This window comes from Hyla sarda, chromosome 2 (assembly GCF_029499605.1).
Source record: "Hyla sarda isolate aHylSar1 chromosome 2, aHylSar1.hap1, whole genome shotgun sequence".
NCBI lineage: Eukaryota > Metazoa > Chordata > Amphibia > Anura > Hylidae > Hyla > Hyla sarda.
In genome coordinates this window covers 435,758,579-435,778,364 of record NC_079190.1, presented here as the reverse complement: position 1 = coordinate 435,778,364, position 19,786 = coordinate 435,758,579, and the positions used below count along the sequence as shown (strand labels likewise).

The 19,786-nt window shown below is 42.9% G+C and overlaps 1 protein-coding gene across 2 annotated transcripts in view; it reads left to right on the top strand.

Annotated features, from left to right (window-relative positions):
* LOC130356953 (histone H2A, sperm-like) overlaps positions 1-16,883 on the top strand; it is a 191,400-nt gene extending 174,517 nt beyond the window's left edge. Inside the window, exon 2 of one of the 2 annotated variants that reach the window (XM_056559160.1) lies at positions 16,364-16,883. In XM_056559160.1, coding sequence (XP_056415135.1) covers positions 16,364-16,797 — 434 coding nt within the window. In that variant the 3' untranslated portion in view covers positions 16,798-16,883. The remainder of the gene's footprint in view (positions 1-16,363) is intronic. The other variant, XM_056559161.1, reaches the window with a different exon arrangement.
* The last annotated feature ends 2,903 nt before the right edge of the window (positions 16,884-19,786 follow it).

The window sequence follows — 19,786 nt, the reverse complement described above, 5'->3', positions numbered from 1 at the left end:
CGCGGCTATCCCGAACAGCCCGACTGAGCTAGCCGGCCACTTTCACTTTCACTTTTAGCCGCTAAAGGGTTAATAGCGCGCGGCGCCGCGATCGGCCCTGCGCGCTATTAGAGGCGGGTCCTGGCTTCACTATGACGCCGGGCCCGCCGTGATATGATGCGGGGTTACTGTGTAACCCCGCGTTATATCGGGAGAGCAGGACCAAGGACGTACCGGTACGTCCTTGGTCCTTAAGGGGTTAAAGGGCAACTCCGGTGTAAAAAAAAATTTCAAATCAACTGGCTCCAGAAAGTTAAAAAGATTTGTAAATTACTTCTATTTAAAAATCTTAACCCTTCCAGTACCTATCAGATGCTGTATACTACAGAGAAATTTGCAAAGTTCTTTCCAGTCTGACCACAGTGCTCTCTGCTGACACCTCTGTCCATGTCAAGAACTGTCCAGTCAGACTGGAAATAACTGCACAGTTTTCTCTGTAGTATACAGCGGCTGATAAGTACTGGAAGGATTACGATTTTTTTTATAGAAGTAATTTACAAATCTGTTCAACTTTCTGGCACCAGTTGATTTGAAAACATTTGTTTTCCAATTGTTTCTACTGAAGTTCCCCTTTAAAAGGGAAACTGACAGCCTGTTCACCTGCACTAAACCTAATATACTAGATTACAGTGTTGGTGAATAGGAGTAAAAAGAGGTATCACTTACTCAATTTGGTCTAAATTTGGAGATAAAAATTAGGATTGTGGCGCAATTGAAGCTGCTCGTGCTTCCCAGCCCCCCATCTCTGTGCCATGTCCGCCCGTTATTTGAATATTTACTATTATTCACTCTTCCTTCCTAGTGAAAATAGAGCAATTGGGGGAAGGGGGGGGCTCATAGCTTCAAAACTACAAGACCAAATTAAGTAAGTGATGCCTCTTTGTACTCCTGTTCACCCACACTATAACCCAGTGTATTATATTCGGCTCCCCTTAAAAGAGAATCTGACAGCTATTTCACTCAAACTAAACTCAATATATTGGGTTATGCTAAGTTTCTACTTGTTTATTTTTTAAGAAAAACGCCAATTCTGCCCCATGGTGTTTTTTCAGTCAAACAACACTGCAGACAGATGTAAATCAATGAGAAATCACAAAATTCTTATTCCACATGGCGTTTTTCACTTTGGCATTTTTTTTTATACTTTTGGCGTTTTTTCACTCTTTTTTGGCGTTTATCAGCTCCTTGGCGGTTTTCCAAAATCACAGCATGTTGAGCCACTGGCGATTTTTTTTTGTCAAAATTGTGACATTTTTCTCCCATTGAAGTCTATGGGAGTGAAAATAAGGCAAGAAAAATGATAAGTGGGTTTTAACTTTGGCGTTTTTGCAGGCGGTTTTTATTATTTTTTTTTGAGACTTTAGCGATCCAAAAAAAGATATGGAGATACCTTTTTTAATAAAATTTCGTAGGGTACCATTAAAAAAATTTTTATAAAAAAGATACAGTAGTGAAGGAAAAAATTGTATCTAATGAAATTTATCTTTTTTATAACAAAATTTGTATTAATTTTTAAAACAGGGATCAATTTATGTGGGCGAGTGGGTACCTAAAGGTGCAGCCGACAATAATAAAAAAATGTAGTGTGTGTGTGTTTCACTTTCACTTTTTTTCTTTATTTTTTACATTTTTTTAGGTAGTACTACTACTCCCAGCATGGAACACACTGTTCCATGATGGGAGTAGTACCTGTACTAATTGACAGATCGCCCAGGTCCGTTACGATCCTTCTGTATAATGTATAGATGTGGCCGCTCTTCTATGGTACCCTGCACTGACGTATATATACACAGGAGTGACATCCACTGTGATATTTCCTTAACTGCTGGTACTACTACTCCCAACATGGAGCACACTCTGCTCCATGCTGGGAGCTGTAGTACCTGCATTAATAGACAGATCGCAACAGGTGTCAGAAGTTACACTCGCTGCGATCTGTCTATTAATGCAGGTACTACAGCTCCCAGCATGGAGCAGAGTGTGCTCCATGTTGGGAGTAGTAGTACCTGCAGGTAAGAACAGATCACAGCGGTTATCACTTCTGACACCCACTGCGATCGTCCTGTCTATAGCAGAGATGCGGAGTGGCTCTATACAGCGCTCGCACAATACTCCAGCCGGCCACTCACTCATTCATATTTCCCTGATGGGAGTAGTAGTACCTGCATTAATAGACAGATCACAGCGGGTGTCACCCCTGAAATCCGCTGGGAATTGGCTGCAACCATCCGGCCAATCCCCACTCTGGGCGGAAAATATGAATGAGTGATGATCTATTTACATCACCGGCCGGAGTACAGAGCAGAGATATGAGCGCTGTATAGAGCCGCTCTGCATCTCTGCTATATTATGGACGATCGCATTGGGTGTCATGACTGACACCCGGGGCGAAATGTCTATTAGTACAGGTACTACTACTCTATCATGGAACAGTCTGTTCCATGCTGCGAGTAGTAGTACTACCTAAAAAATTTTAAACATAGAGGAAAAAAAGTGAAACACACACTTAATAAAAAAAAATAATTACAATTTTGTTATAAAATATCTACATTTCTTTAAATAATAATTTTTTTCATCGCTACTGCATCCTTTTGTTTTTGGTACCCAACAAATTTTGGGTACCAAAAAAAAAAAACTGCCAAGGTGCAATTTCCACACAAATGAAAAAACGCCAGAAAAATCGCCAGACGCAGGAAATTGCACTGGCGTTTTTTCAGGCGTTTTTTTCAACCCAAAAAAACGCAGGACAAAAAAACAAGTAGAAACTTAGCCTTATAGTGCAGGTGAATAGCTGTACAAAGAACATCTACAGTTTTACCTTAGGTAAATCCATAGAAGCCCACTAGAAGCTCTTTGTCATTGCACTCCAGTGCGAAATGGAGGCGGCTCGCGCAACTCCCCCTTCCTCATCAATATTCCATCTGGCCTACCCCCTTCCATGACGTTGACAAAGGTTTTAGTCACGAAATGCCGGGTTGGGGTGTTGTCCCTCTGTGTCCTGGAGCCTGTGTCAAAAGCCTAAGTATGCTGAAAAGACACTGCGCCAAAGAATTGCACCAAAGTTACGCTAAAAAAAACAACACATAAATCCGCTGATAAATACCCCCCTATATATTGTTAGGCATTTTTCCAAAACATGTTTCCAGTGGCCCTGATTTACTATTGTAAACCCGGCATTTTTTGTTGGGTTGTGCGGCAGAATTTGGCACATTGCGCCACAAATTGTGTCAGCGCCAGAATTTGCGCCAAAAAGTTCAATAACCCAACCAACTCTCCAGTGAAAAAATCCCAACATATTTACTAATGTTTCCACATGGTGGATTTGAGCTGAGGAAAAACCTACAGCTCAGAGCAGGGAGGGAAAAGTGCACAATGTAGGGAAACAATAGTAAATACCATACGAAAAATACCTGTTGGGAATCAAAACCCACAAAAAAAAACTAGACTCCACTCTTAGTAAATCAGGGCCAGTGTTACCCGTTTTTTCTTCCCCTCTTCAGTGGGATACCTCCTTGCTGTTTTAATGCAATTGTGAGATAACTAATAAAATAAAATATTTAGCATTTTTCTAAAAAAAAATGTTTGATGATGATTATGATTTTTCTGTTGTTAGTATATTGTGTATTGGGAGTTCATCGAGTAGCAACTGTATATATTAGGCATTTTTATTGTATTTCTGTAAGTTTTTTTTTTAACCCTAAATTAGGTATATACCAGAGATATATCCATGTTGCCTGTATTTCTTGTCTGTTGTATTTCATTTTTCTCTTTACTTGTACCACGGTTAGCTGCTCCTTTGGACACCAGGTAAGGACGGCTCCATTTTACTTTTTTGGGACACTGTGTGTATTGTACAGGACCCTGAAGAAGCTCCTGTCCTCTACATAGACAGTGATTTACAGCTTCCAGCAGATCTTTCTTACTTTTATATGTAGAGACTTGCTTTATCTGTATTAGTTATCTTCTTATGTGTCTTTAATCCTCACTTTTTCCTATTTTTGGATGACATTTTGAGGCTTCAGAACCAATTACCAGGTTTCCATAGAGCATACAGGACAGGTCAGCGGTCTAAGGCTACAATAACACTACAGAATATCTGCCCGGAGACACAGGAATGGAGCCCCCCAAAAAACCATAAGACAAACAAGTAAAATAAAGGAGTCCAAGACAAAGAATTTGGGTAAACAAGGCCACGTTTTTTTATTATGGGTAACTTAAGATCGGTGATAAATTTTACACCATAACATAAAATAGGACCCCAGGAAACCATATCAGAACCATAGTTCACCCAGCAAATAGACAGGGCAACTAAACCCTCAAATACAAAACTGTGACTAAATAAAATAAAAGGGAAGGGGGGTGGGACACTGCTCATCTTGCTAGGAGGTCCAAAGAGGCATCAGACAGCGTGGAGTAGCCTTAAAGCGATACTCCGCCCCTAGACATCATCCTTTATCCAAAGGATTTGGGATAAGATGTCTGATTGTGGGAGTCTCGCCACTGGGGACTCCCGCGATCTCTCCTGCTGCACCTCTGTACATCAGCAGCCTGGAGCTATGTTTGCTCCGTGGCTGATGACGGGCGATACAGGGGACGGGGCATCGTGATATCAAGAGAGGCGGAGCCGTGATGTCACGATATCCCGTCCCCTGCATCGCCCGTCATCAGCCATGGAGCAAACATAGCTCCAGGTTGCTGATGTACGGGGGTGCAGCAGGAGAGATCGCACGGGGACCCCCGCGATCAGACATCTTATCCCCTATCCTTTGAATAGGGGATAAGATGTCTAGGGGCGGAGTACCCCTTTAAGTGAACTTGGCCAGCCCAGCCCAGCCCCGAACTGTCAGTCCAATCCCGCAGATGCCGCGGCCTGCTCCTTAGCTGACAGAAAGAAGAAAGCAGCCAGCACAGGTGGGAGAAGGGAAACCCGTTCCCGCGTGCCTCCTGTACCCTATACAGGGTGGTGGGGTCAGGTCATTCTGGAGGAATATTCTGTCTGCTGCAAGCGCCAATGAAATCCTTTTGCAACAGGACCGAGCAAACATACGTTGTCACCAATGACAGAAATGCAGTCCATGTGGATTTCCACCAAAATAATGAACATGTTCATTCTTTGGGTAGGTCCAGAGTCCGGATTTTTGCAGTGGAACTCTCTACCACAGAAAATTCTGCAGTGTGAATGCAGAGTACTCTGCATAGGTTATGATCTAGTTTGGTATACGTGGCATACTCCGTGTACTTAGTGTGCATCCCATATCAGGGGTGTAAATCTGGAGTAATTAGCCACTATTTAGGTCTGTCATGCTGCAATTTAGGGAACACTTAACTACCATAAGTGCCCTGTTTTAATTAGTGCTATCACCATCACTAATATCTGTGTTTGTGCCACTGTTTTCCCTGATGATCCTGTTTAGATATGACAGGTGAAACGCGTTGGAGTTAGGTTATTGTTTGATTGTGTGTGTGCACTGGAGTACCCCTTTAAAGAATTTCCATAAAATATACATATTACTTGAATACGGCAGAAAGAAATGTAACCGTAAAGTAGATCCTCCCTCCAAGTCTCTTTTTCTGATAATCCCTATTATGCTTTTTTAATAGCGAGGTTATAAACAATGAATGCTAATGAATCCCTACAGTTCTTTCTTCCGCACAAACATCTCTCCTTGCATTCCCTCCCAAACTAGATAAGAAAGATTTTTCTGAAAGCTGTGCAATTATTCCCCAAAGTTGTGGCCACAATATTTAGCAGGAGAATCACAGCGTGTCAGCTCCGCACGAATACAGCATTAGAAATATGAAAGGAAATTGCTCAGCACCAGCAAAATTGTTCACAAGAATGTCGGCAATTAAGTAAATGTCACAGAATTTAAGATGCCCTCCGCAGAACACAAAACACCTTCTCTTTACTCCAAAGACGAGCACATTGGGAGCCAAAACATTGGGAGCAAAATATAAACAATTCATTTTAAAACACAGCCGTGAAGACACAAAGTACAGAGGCTCGAGTCTACCATGAAAGCTCATCTAAATGCTGTGTTTTTTGTTTTTGGGGAAGAAACATTGTGTTTGATATGCCAAGGAAAATGCAAAAGGATTTCTGGATGTTCAGGTGCAGAGCCATAGGGAAGTGATAAGATGATCCCAATATTGCTTCACACCAACATATTCAGACATAATCACCATATACATGACGTGTTTCTGGGTAAAAAACACCCCTTCCTCAGGAGTGCAATGGCATAACAAGCATGTAAAAGAAATTGTCTGCTTTTAAAGGGGTACTCCACTGCCACAGCATTCAGTACATTTTGTTCCGTTCACTACAGTACATTTTTTATTTTATTTAATAAGGTACGTACTCTTTGCATGACCTATTTGAACGTACCATGGACCTGAAATGCCACCAGCAGTCCTTACTAATGCAATACAAGTGCACCAAACAATTGTATATAGTATAGCTTAATGCAGAATATAGCTAAAAGAAAAACTGGTGTAAAACTTACAAGGAAAGATTTGGTTATATGGTTGATTTGATACCTACAGTTTTGCATATATATATATATATATATATATATATACATATACATATACATATATATATATATATATATATATATATATATATATATTTATATATAGATATACTAAGTAAAATACTAGAGAGGGAGTTATTATTCCTGTCATGCGTGCTTCCCCCAAATTTATCAAAAATTGATCTAAGCAAGTCTGGTCAAGGCTGGAGCGAGATTGGGAGAAAAAACTGCAACAATTTAAAAATGTCTCATTTGAGAAATCTGCTGACTTCCTCACAAGGAGCATTTGTAAAATAATTCAAGTAAAATAGTCAAATAGTAAAAGTAAAATAGTAAAATATAAGACAAATGTACACAATAAAGCAGTGCAAGGGTACATTCACACTGCATCCCTGCCCCTGTTAATCTTATCTGTTGGCATCCCGCCAAAATGGGATGCTGATTCATACTGTGAGGCTAGGTTTCCACTTGGTTTTTTTTCTGGCAGTTTTTGGAGTCCTGCCACTGCAGTTTTTGATCCAAAGTCAGAAGTGGATACATAAGGGAGGAGAAGTGTAAGTTCTTCCTTTATATGTCCTATTCATTTTGAATACACTTCTGACTTTGGCTCAAAAACTGCAGTGGCAGTTTTCCAAAAACTGCCAGAAAAAAAATCAAGTGGAAACCTAGCCTTAGGTGGCCACAAAAAAACGCCAGAAAAAACACCACAGCATTTTCCTGTGTTTGGCTTTTTTTTTTTTATTGCATTTTTTCTGGTGTTTTTTGCATTTGAGTGGAAATTGCATTTTTGGCCCTTTGGCTTTTTTTTTGGTACCCAAAATTTGTTAGTTACCAAAAAATTTTAAAAATTAAAACGATGCAGTAGTGACGGGAAAAAAAATGTATTTAACAAAACAGGCAAAGTTTCTACTTTTTTTTTTTTTTTTTTAAATGCTAAGAAAAACGCCAATTCTGCCGCATGGAATTTTTTTGGCAAAAAAAATGCTGCGCCCAGATGTTAGCTGTAAATCAATGAGAAATCGCAAAATTCTTTTTACACTTGGTGTTTTCAGTTTGGCGGTTTTTAATCTTTTCGCCGTTTTTCACTCTTTTTTGGTGTTTTTCAGCTCATTGGCGGTTTTGCAAAATCGCAGCATGTTGAGCCAATGGCGTTTTTCTCCCATAGAGGTTTAACGCCAAGAAAAACGCCATGCGGCTTTTTTTTAGGGATTTTTATTCTCTTTTGGACTTTAGCAATCCAAAAAAGTGATGGGAGTAGTAGTACCTGTACTAATTGACAGATCGCCCTGGGTCTGTTGTGATCCTCCTGTATATTTTATATATGTGGCCGGCCGCTCTGCTATGGTCCCCTGCACTGCCGTATATATTTACACCTATTCAGATTTCCCGCAGAGAGCTGTGATTGGCCAGATGGTCCAGCCAATCACAACTCTCTGTGGGAAATATGAATATGTGTATATCTATGTCAGTGCAGGGGACCATAGAAGAGTGGCTGGCTGCATCTATACATTATACAGGAGGATCACAGCGTGTGTCAGGAGTGACATCCACTGTGATCTTTCCTTAACTGCAGGAACTACTGCTCCCTACATGGAACAGAGTGTGCTCCATGATGGGAGTAGTAGTACCTGCATTAATAGACAGATCTCAGCGGGTGTCACCCCTGAAATCCGCTGGGGATTGGCTGCAACCATCCGACCAATCACCACTCTGGGCGGAAATATGAATGAGTGATGTTCTATTCACATCACTGGCCGGAGTACAGAGCAGAGATGCGAGCGCTGTATAGAGCCTCATCTCTGCTATATTATGGACGATTTCATCTGGCGAGATATCTATTAGTACAGGTACTACAACTCCCATCATGGAACAGTGTGTACCATGCTGGGATTAGCAGTACTACTTAAAACATTTCAAAAAAAGAGAAAAATAAAAAGTAAAACACAAACACACTTTATTAAAAATAAATAAAAATTTTGCTATAAAAACTATAAATTTCGTTAAATAATTTTTTTTCCATCACTACTGCATCCTTTTTTTTTTTTTTTGGGGGGGGGGGGTTTACCCAACAAATTTAGGGTACCAAAAAAAAAAAAAAACGCCAAAGGGGCCAAAAATGTCATTTCCACACAAATGAAAAAACGCCATAAAAAACGCCAGACGCAGGGAATTGCACTGGTGTTTTTTCTTGCATTTTTTTCAAACCAAAAAAACGCAGGACAAAAAAACAAGTACAAACTTAAGGCTAAGCAATTAAGCAATCTCCTGCATCTGTCGTTATTTCTGTCATTTTTTCATTTGTGTGGAAATTGCATTTTATTTTGGTACCCAAAAAAAGGGATGCAGTAGTGATGGAAAAAAACGAATTATTTAACAAAATTTATGTTTTTTTATAACGAAATTTTAATGAATTTTTAATAAAGTGCATGTGTGTTTCACTTTTTTTCTCTCTTCTTGGATAATTTTTTTAGGTAGTACTACTACTCCCAGCATGGAACAGACTGTTCCATGATGGGAGTAGTAGTACCTGTACTAATAGACATATCGCCCGATGCGATCGTCCATAATATAGCAGAGATGCAGAGCGGCTCTATACAGCACTCATATCTCTGCACTATACTCCGGCTAGTGATGTGAATAGAACATCACTCATTCATATATTCCGCCCAGAGTGGGGATTGGCCGGATGGTTGCAGCCAATCACCACTCTGAGGGAAATATGAGTCAGTGATGTTCTCTTCACATCACTGGCCGGAGTATAGTGCAGAGATGCGATCGCTGCATAGAGCCGCTCCACATCTCTGCAATAGATAGGATGATCACAGCGGATGTCAGGAGTGATACCCGCTGTGATCTTTCCTTAACTGCAGGTACTACTACTCCCATCATTGAGCACACTCTGCTCCATGTTGGGAGCTGTAGTACCTGCAGTTAAGGAAAGATCACAGCGGATGTCACTCCTGACACCCAATGTGATCCTCCTGTATAATGTATAGATGTGGCCACTCTTCTATGGTCCCCTGCACTGACGTATATACACCTATTCATATTTCCCACAGAGAGTTGTGATTGGCTGGAACCATCTGGCCAATCACAGTTCTCTGAGAGAAATATAAATAGGTGTATATACGGCAGTGCAGGGGACCATAGAAGAGTGGCCGGCCGCATCTATAAATTATACAGAAGGATCGCAATGGAACCCGAGGCGATCTGTTAATTAGTACATGTACTACTACTCCCATCATGGAACAGTGTGTTCCATGCTGGGAGTAGTAGTACCACCTAAAAAATAAAGAATAAAAAGTGAAAAACACGCACAAACACACACACACTACATTTGTTGGCTATATTTTTAGTGCCCTGCCCGCCCACATAAATTGATCCCTGTTTAAAAATTAATAAAAATGTTGTTATAAAAAATATACATTTTATTAAATAAAAAATTTTTCCATCACTACTGTATTTTTTTTATAATTTTTTTTAATCTTACCCTAAGAAATTTTATTAAAAAAGGTGTATCCATCACATTTTTGGATCTCTAAAGTCCAAAAGAGAATAAAAACCGCCTGAAAAAACACCAAAGTTAAAAACGATTTTCTTGGCGTCTTTTTACTCCCATAGACTTCTGTGGGAGAAAAACGCCACGATTTCAGGGGAAAAAACGCCAGAGGCTCAACATGCTGCGATTTTGCAAAATCGCCAAGGAGCTGCAAAACGCCAAGAAAGAGTGAAAAAATGCCAAAAGGATTTAAGAAAACGCCAAACTGAAAAACGCCAAGTGGAAAAAGAATTTTGCGATTTCTCATTGATTTACAGCTAACATCTGGCCGCAGCGTTTTTTGGCCAAAAAAACGCCATGCGGCAGAATTTTTGTTTTTCTTGGAGTTTTTGCCCCCAAAAAACAATAAGAAACTTACCGTAGCCTAATAGTATACATTAGCATCCAGTTTTTTGTGGCATGCCAACAGATACATATAAGAGTGGGGACACAGTGTGATCATACCCTTATGTTGTGCTTTACCCTTCCATTGCAGGTATCCACCAGCATCCTGAGAGGAGTCACCTTATGACTAGGCCATATATGCTATTTTAAGCAGACTGGGCAACGCACCAAACCACATTTTGGTGCATTGAACACACTATGTTCTGGCCCCCGTTAATCGGATCTGTCGGTATCCCGCAGAAAATGGCATGCCGACATATGTTGTTAATGGGAGCAGAGCACGCCATTCTCTTCTGCTGCCGAGCGGAGTCACCCCTAGTGACTCTGTTCAGGACATATGCCCTATTTTAAGCGCACTCATGACGGGCTGTTGCACTTTTGAAATAGCGCACACATCCTGAAAAAAAGTGACTAGGTGGCTCCTTTCAGCCATAGAATTGAATGGGGTCTGTTGCGCCAGTTATAAGTACACATCAGCATCCTGTTTTTAGGCGGGATGCCTGTAGATATGATTAATGGGGGCAAAGATGTAGTTCCTACCCTTAGTGAGTTTGCACTATTGACCTGAATGACATCCACTCCTTTCCTCCACAGTATACATCAGCATCCCATTGTCAGCAAGGTGTGGGCCTTGCCTAATTAACTCTTTATATATCAGCTGCAAGATCAATTAACATGGTATAAATATCAGGAGTGGTGCTAAGGGAGGTGCAGAGTCTGTAGGCTGGTCATTCAGGAGTAGGGAAAGCTGTGTGAGGAACAGGCTTTGACTGTGAAATTCCATTGTGTTTCTCATCAGACAAAGGTGATGTCTAAACCAACATGAAGTGTTTTATCTGTATATAGAGGTGTGTGTGTGTGTGTGTGTGTGTGTGTGTGTGTGTGTGTGTGTGTGTGTATATATATATATACACATAATATGTATGAGAAGGAATGTACTGCTTGTGATTTACATGATGAACTTCTGTAGGCTATGGGAATCTGCACTCCTGTTGACACTCTGGAAATCCCTAATCTTTTCTCATGGGGTGTCCCTTCTGTGGTGCTTGTCTTGTGTATAGTTGTGTAGTTCTATTTATGTTTAACTTTGCTGGGTTTTTAATTTTTCAGGGCTATATAGTTTGCTGCCATTGGCACTCTGAGTACATCCTATTGGGTGATCACACTGAAGAAAACTTTAGTGTCATGTCTGCCTGGAAAATTTGTACTTTTTTGGAGCTGTATGCTACAGAGGAAACTCTTTGAATTTTTTTTTTTTTTTTGTCTTGTCCAGTGCTCTCTGCTGACACCTGATGCCTGTATCAGGAACTGTCCAGAGTAGGAGAAAATCCCGATAGCAAACCTATGCTGCTCTGGACAGTCCCTGACATGGACAGAGGTGTCAGCAGAGAGCACTGTAAACAAATTTCCTCTGTAGCATACAGCTTCTAAAGTACTGGTAGAGTAGTGATTTTAATTTGAAGTAACTTACAAATCTACAATGAAAGGGAGTAGCGTGCACTCACCGCGGGTAAACAGCTGCAGGCCCGGGATCACCACAGCATAGACGGAGACGGTAAAGGGCGCTCAGAGGCTATGCCAGCTGTTTTGGACGTAGGAACATCCTTCTTCCGGCCTCCGCGGAGGCCGGAAGAAGGATGTTCCTACATCCAAAACAGCTGGCGTAGCCTCTGAGCGCCCCTTACCGTCTCCGTCTATGCTGTGGTGATCCCGGACCTCGGGCCTGCAGCTGTTTACCTGCGGTGAGTGTACGCTACTCCCTTTCATTGTATTGTTTGATACTTTATCTAGTGTGTGCACACTGCATGTGCTGCGTTGTTACTTATCGGGTCCGGAGGCTGCCTGTGTATACCAGTGGTATTGTATGTCTGCATGTTTAAGCTGCACGGTGTGCTCTCTCCCTCTCTAGTGGCTGAACTTACAAATCTGTTTTGTTTAACTTTCTGGCACCAGTTGATTTAAAAAAATATTTAAAAAATTCCACTTGGGTACCCCTTTAAGATTCAACAAGAGTCTTGAGTAAAAAAAAAAAAAAAAACACAAGTGTGGCCCTAGGCACAGGCCCCTGGGTGAATAAGGACAAACAGCCCTGTATGCAGTAAGTTGTAGGGCCATGATCTGACATGCAGGTGAAGGGAGTTTTATGGTGAATTGTATTGGTGACTGGTCAGTCTTGTAGCCAGACAAGTTTACCACAATCCATGACAAACTGCTTGTAGCTGCAGTGCAGTCTTAGGCTGGGTCCACACTACGTTTTGTCCCATACGGGAGCGCATACGGCAGGAGGGAGCTAAAAGCTTGCGCTCCCGTATGTAACCGTATGCGCTCCCGTATGTCATTCATTTCAATGAGCCGACCGGAGTGAAACGTTCGGTCCGGTCGGCTCATTTTTGCGCCGTATGCGCTTTTACAACCGGACCTAAAACCGTGGTTGACCACGGTTTTAGGTCCGGTTGTAAAAGCGCATACGGCGCAAAAATGAGCCGACCGGACCGAACGTTTCACTCCGGTCGGCTCATTGAAGTGAATGGCATATGGGAGCGCATACGGTGACATACGGGAGCGCGAGGTTTTAGCTCCCTCCTGCCGTATGCGCTCCCGTATGGGACAAAACGTAGTGTGAACCCAGCCTTAGATACAAGAGTTTAAACTAAAGCATTATATATGTCAAACTATGGGTTTAGGGTTAAAGGAGTAGTCCAGTGGTGATTCAGTGGTGAGCAACTTATCCCCTATCATAAGGATAGGGGATAAGTTGCAGATCGCGGGGGGTCCGACCGCTGGGGCCCTCTGCGATCTCCTGTACGGAGCCCCGACAGCCCGCTGGAAGGGGGCGTGTCGACCTCCGCACGAGGCGGCGGCCGACACGCCCCCTCAATACAACTCTATGGCAGAGCCGAAGCGCTGCCTTCGGCAATCTCCGGCTCTGCCATAGAGATGTATTGAGGGGGCGTGTCGGCCGCCGCCTCGTGCGGGGGTCGACACCCGCTATCTCGGCGGAGAGCCGGGGCCCCGTACAGAGAGATCGCAGGGGGCCCCAGCGGTCGGACCCCCCGCGATCTCAAACTTATCCCCTATCCTTAGGATAGGGGATAAGTTTTTCACCACTGGACTACCCCTTTAAGCTGCTATATCTGATACATTTTGGGAGGAAAAAACTGCTTCATCCCTCGTGCCCTGTGTGAACTCTGCCTTATGACTGTATTTGCTGTATATTACTCACATGGAATTTACAGTAAGTGTTATGCATGTGCTCTTGAGAAAATCAATACAAAATATACTTGGAAACTTAATTTCAAATGGAAAGCAATGTTGACTTTTGTATTAAACACTGGATTTGGAGGGGGAGGTTAATCAAAACCCATTACTCAGCAATCAGACTGCTGTAATTTTTTCAAAGACCTTAACACTTAGACAATCTGGTTGCTATTAGAGATGAGCAAAGTTAGTGATTCGATTCATCATGAACTTCTCGGCTCAGCAGTTGCTGACTTTAGCCTGCATAAACTAGTTTAGCATTTAGGTGCTCTGGTAGGCTGGAAAAGGTGGAAGACTCTCTCCTAGGACTTGTTCCTTCCTTGTCCTATGGATTAAACCCGATTTTACCTGCATTGAGCTGGATCCGATCTCTTTCATTTCCTCATTGGCTGGTGCCGTCCAGCGCCTGGATCCGCGCTCTACTGTCTGGGGCGGGGTGAGCTGGCTTTCACCTTGTTCTCTCTCCTAGGACTGTATCCACCTTTTCCAGCCCACCGGAGCACCTGAAAGCTGAACTCACTTATACAGGCTAAAGTCAGACGAATCGAAACACTCAATGCTATGGGCATCTGTACCACTTCTGTGATGCATGTGTTTTGATAAATCTCCTATATAGAACTTCCCCAGTGACACTCTGTAACGAATCTAAAAAAATCTCCCCAATATCTATGTATGGCCTTAGAGTGGAATTAATCAGCTTTTGGCTTCCATCACAGGTAGCCTGCCAAGAATGGGATGTCATATTGTACCGGGGCAGACAGCAGTGGGTGCCATTTAGTAGCCTGTTTTTAAATGGCATATAGCAATAGAAAGTTGTCAACATTTATGCCATTGAAATAAATGGTAGCCACAGTATAAAACTGCATCCCATTAACAGAAACCACACCAGTGGGGGATATTTATCAAAATCTCTCCAGAAAAAAAGCTGCTGAGTTGGTCATAGCAACCAGATTGCTGCTTTCATTTTGCAGAGGCCTTTTAACCACTTGAGGACCTAGGGCGTATGGATACCTATCAGCAGGCACCCTGCACAAATCCCCCCCCCCCCAATGTCATTTACACATCCAACTTTAACAAAGTCGTCAAACACCTGTGGGTAGTTAAGTCTCACTGTACCCCTTGTTACGTTCCTTAAGGGGTGTAGTTTCCAAAATGGTACGCCATGAGGGTATTTTTTGCTGTTCTGGCACCACAGGGGCTTCCTAAATGCGACATGCCCCCCAAAAACCATTTCAGCAAACTTTGCTTTCAAAAAGCCAAATGTGACTCCTTCTCTTCTGAGCATTGTAGTTTGCTCCGCAGAGCATTTTACGTCCTAACATGGGGTATTTCCATACTCAGAAGAGATGGGGTTACAAATTTTAGGGGGCATTTTCTTCAATTAACATTTGTAAAAAAATGGTAAATTTGGGGGAAAACTGCACTTTAGTGAGTTTTTTTTTTTTCCATTTGCCCATCCGATTTTAACAAAAAAACTCTGGGGTGTTAAGGCTCACTGTACCCCTTATGTGCCTTGAGGGGTGTAGTTTCCAAAATGGTATGCCATGTGGGTTTTTCTGCTGTTCTGGCACCATAGGGGCTTTCTAAATGTGACATGCCCCCCAAAACCATTTCAGCAAAATTCCCTCTCCAAAATCCCATTGTTGCTCTTTCCCTTCTGAGCCCTCTACTGCGCCCGCCGAACACTGGACATAAACATGAGGTATTTCCTTACTCGAGAGAAATTGGGTTACAAATTTTGGGGGAGATTTTTCTCCGATTACCACTTGTAAAAATTCTAAAACTGGGTCTACAAGAACATGCGAGTGTTAAAAAAAAAAATGAAGATTTAGAATTTTCTCACTTTGCTGCTATTCCTGTGAAACACAAAGGGTTAACACACTTGCTGAATGTCACTTTTGATACTTTGAGGGGTGCATTTTTTATAATTGCATAATTTGTGAGGTATTTTTAATAGCCCCTTCAAAACTGAACTGGTCATTTTGTGGAAAATTGCTGCTGAACTTTGAAGACCTGTTTTCCAAAAGTAAAACATGTCAACTTTATGATGAAAATATAAAGTAGACATATTGTGTATGTGAATCAATGTATAATTCTTTGTAATATCCATTTTCCTTATAAGCAGAGAGCATCAAAGTAAAAAAATGCAACATTTTCAATTTTTCACTAAGATATGATAAAAGTATCGGCAAAATTTTACCACTAACATAAAGTAGAATATGTCAAGAAGAAACAATCTCTGAATCAGAATGAAAGGTAAAAGCATCCCAGAGTAATTAATGCTTGAAGTGCCAGTGGTCATATGTGCAAAAAATGGCCGGGTCCTTAAGGTATATTTGGGCTGGGTCCTTAAGGGGTTAAAAAATGAAGAGATCTGATTGGTTGCTATGGGCAACTCAGCAGCTTTTTTTTTTTTTTTTTTTTTTCCTGGACAGGTTTTGATAAATCTTCCCATTGCTTGTAGACTGACTGCAGTCTTTTTGTGCATGCCATATTTACTCTATGATCTGCATGCAATACCACCATGAACTGTGTGAATGGAAATAGTATTGCACAGAAAATGAACTGATTATTACTTTTCTTTCAATAGGTATTTCTCTCAATATGTCTGGTCGTGGTAAGAAGGTCCAGAAAGGTCCAGCAGCTGGTAAGGCCTCCAGATCGTCCAAGGCAGGGCTCCAGTTCCCAGTAGGCCGTATCCACAGGTTCCTGAGGAAGGGAAACTACGCTGAGAGGATTGGATCTGGAGCCAGCATCTATCTAGCTGCCACCCTGGAATACCTGTGTGCTGAGGTCCTGGAGCTGGCGGGAAACGCAGCCAGAGACAACAAGAAATCCAGGATCCTGCCCAGACACATCCAACTGGCTGTCAGGAATGATGAGGAACTAGCCAAGCTGTTTGATGGGGTCACCATTGCAGAGGGAGGTGTCCTGCCAAATATCCAAGCAATCCTACTGCCAAAGAAGACTGGAAAAGGAGCGTCCTCACAAGAACCCAAAGTTGCAGAGTCTCAAGAGTTCTGAATTGTTTTAATAGACTTTCCCCAGCCCTTATTTATTTGTATTCTACTGCTTTTAAGATGTTAATGTGTAACTTTTTAAACTTTTATTACAATTAAAATGTTTCACTAATAAGGCTGACTGGCTATTGGTTAGGCTTAAAATGATGCCTTGACTAACTCAAAATGTGTATCTGGTTCATAGGACTAGGTATTACAAAGACTTATGGCAAACATTTGCGTGTACAATAACACTTGTAAGAATTTATTGCAGAAGTGAAAACATGAGGCCCATGTGAACATTTTAGACCTAAGGTGGATGAAAAGATCTAAGGGTTGGGCACACTTCCCGCTTGCAGTATGACCGCACAGGCATGCGCTGTATCATGGATACAAATGCAGTCTGGTGGCATTCCGCCCAAAGAATGAACATGTTAGTTCTCTAGGCAGATGTCCACTCCTGAGAATGCAGGAATTGCTGCAGTGGACAGCAAAATCCTACTGAAAACAATGGGACTCTGCTGAAAATGGGATTCTGCTAGTGGAATTCTGCAGTGTTGATGAGGCCTTAAACACAAATGCAGTGCAACTGCTTTAGGACACTTTCTTTGGGGCCATACAGTTTTGTGTTGTGCTCACATTCTGTATTTACTATGTAGAGGTAGTATTTTGCAAATGGCTTTTCCATTAGGAAGACTATCTCAATCCAATGCACTCAACAAAGCTAGAGCAGGGGTCTCCACTCCCCGCCTGCAGGCAATTTGCAGCCTGTGGAACGAACATTTTTCTAGATATAGAATTTGTATTGCCTGACTCCGGGACATGCAGTGCCGGGCAGATTTCTTCATGCATTTAGCCCTGCTTCGGGCAAGATGCCGGAAGACTTCACACTTTGGCAAACACTGCTACATGGGACCCAATGCACATGACGGTGCAACCAGTCTTGCCCCATCACTAAACTGCTACTCCTGTAATATCTGCATGCAGGGACTGCCTAGCTGGGGTGCACACGGTGAGTGTCATAGCAAGTGCTGTGCAGGGATGAAGACATCCTGCACAGCGTGTGCAATGATGTCACTTATAGTGCAATGATGTCACTTATAGTAGAAACTGCTACCTACCTAATGCTCCCCCCCCCCCCCCCCCCCCAAGCAGTCGCACCCAATCATCCGTCAGCTAATGCTATTACCATGGGGGGGGGGGGGGGGTGTACTGCTGGTGGGAGTTGTTGCTGGTGGATGATGGGAATAACAATAGGAAATTAAAGATGGGTATTGATCTCAAGAATAAAGAGATTGTAGGGCATTTATCGAACTTGTATAGAGGAAGTTAAAATCTGGTTGCTATGCTATGGGCAACTGCACTGTGCTTCCTCAGTGGAAGTGGGGGTTCCCATGGTTGGCCCCCACTGATTAAGATACTTGGTGTTTCAATTCTTGGGATAACACTCATTACTTTTATCTGGGGCCCAATGCCTTGTAGTTTTATATTGTCCAGTGCTCTCTGCTGACACCTGATGCCTGTATCAGGAACTGTCCAGAGCAGGAGAATCCCCATAGCAAACCTATGCTGCTCTGGACAGTTCCTGACAGTGGGGTCAGCAGAGAGCACTGGACAACACAAAGTAAATTGCTGCTTAAAAGGTACTAAAAGGATTAAAATGTTTTAAAAAGTTTACAAATCTGTTTACCTTTCTGGCGCCAGTTCATTAAAAGTTTTCCACAAGAGTAACCTTTAATGCTTTGTCGTTTGTTTTACATGTTTAAACACAGAAAATAGTCATAGATCTTGGACCCTGTTACTTTACATGCACGGTTTCTGTATGTAGAATATAAGGCTACTGTAACATGGCATGGGTTGCATGTCCAAAGATCACCTTGTTCTGCTCCCCAAATTATGCTGCACTGCAGCTCCATGTATATGAAGAGGGTCATGTTTTGCCCAGGGCCACACACTGCCCTGTCCATAGCAACCAACCAGATTATTTTTATTTTTCTCTCCCCATGGTTCATTTGCACATGTTTTACTCTGCTACATGGGCACAGACTTAATAAACCCCAACCGGGATAAGGCAGACACCAGATTGAATAAACAAGGCCATGGCCTTTTTATTAACCTCTTAAGGACCCAGGACGTCCCCGTACGTCCTGGCGTTTTCCGGTCTCTGCCGCTCGCCGGGCAGAGATCGGAACCGGATGCCTGCTGAAATCCTTCAGCAGGCATCCAGGGCAAACGCCGAGGGGGGCCATGTAGGCCCCCATGTCGGCGATCGCCGCAAATCGCAAGGGAAATCGCCCTTGCGATCTGCGGCGATACCGGGCTGATCGGGTCTCTGGGACCCGACCGCCCAGTAATTTCGCATGATCCCGGCTGTCAGACAGCCAGGACCATGCAAAAGAATAGGAGCGAGGTGGCAAGCCTGCCACCTCCTCCTATACCCTGCGATCTGTCGGTTAGCTAACCGACCAATCGCAGGAGGGGGGGCGGTTACTTCCTCCCGTCCTGCCCGGCCCCTGAAAGTCAGAGGACGGAAGACCGGAGGATGCGGCGGGGGACGGGGGAGTGCTGGGGACCGGCCCCAGTACTTACCTCGTCCCTGAAGACCCGGATCCAGACGATGAAGATGGCGGCGGCGACAGGTGAGTAGATCTTCAGCCGCGGTCTGGCCCTCTACAGCAATGCACGTTGCCGTAAAGCGACATGCATTGCTGTAATAGGACCCTGTAAACTACAACTCCCAGCATGCCCAGACAGCCCTTGGCGTCTGGGCATGCTGGGAGTTGCAGTTTTGCAACATCTGGAGGTCCAGTTTTTGGACCACTGTGCTCTTCCAGATGTTGCAAAACTACACATCCTCAGCATGCCCTTACTGTCCAGGCATGCTGGGAGTTGTAGTGCTGTAACATCTGGCCCTTCAGATGTTGCAGAACTACAACTCCCAACATGCCTGGACAGTTTTGGCATACTGGGGGTTGTAGTTTTGCAACATCTGGAAGGGCACAGATGGGGAACCA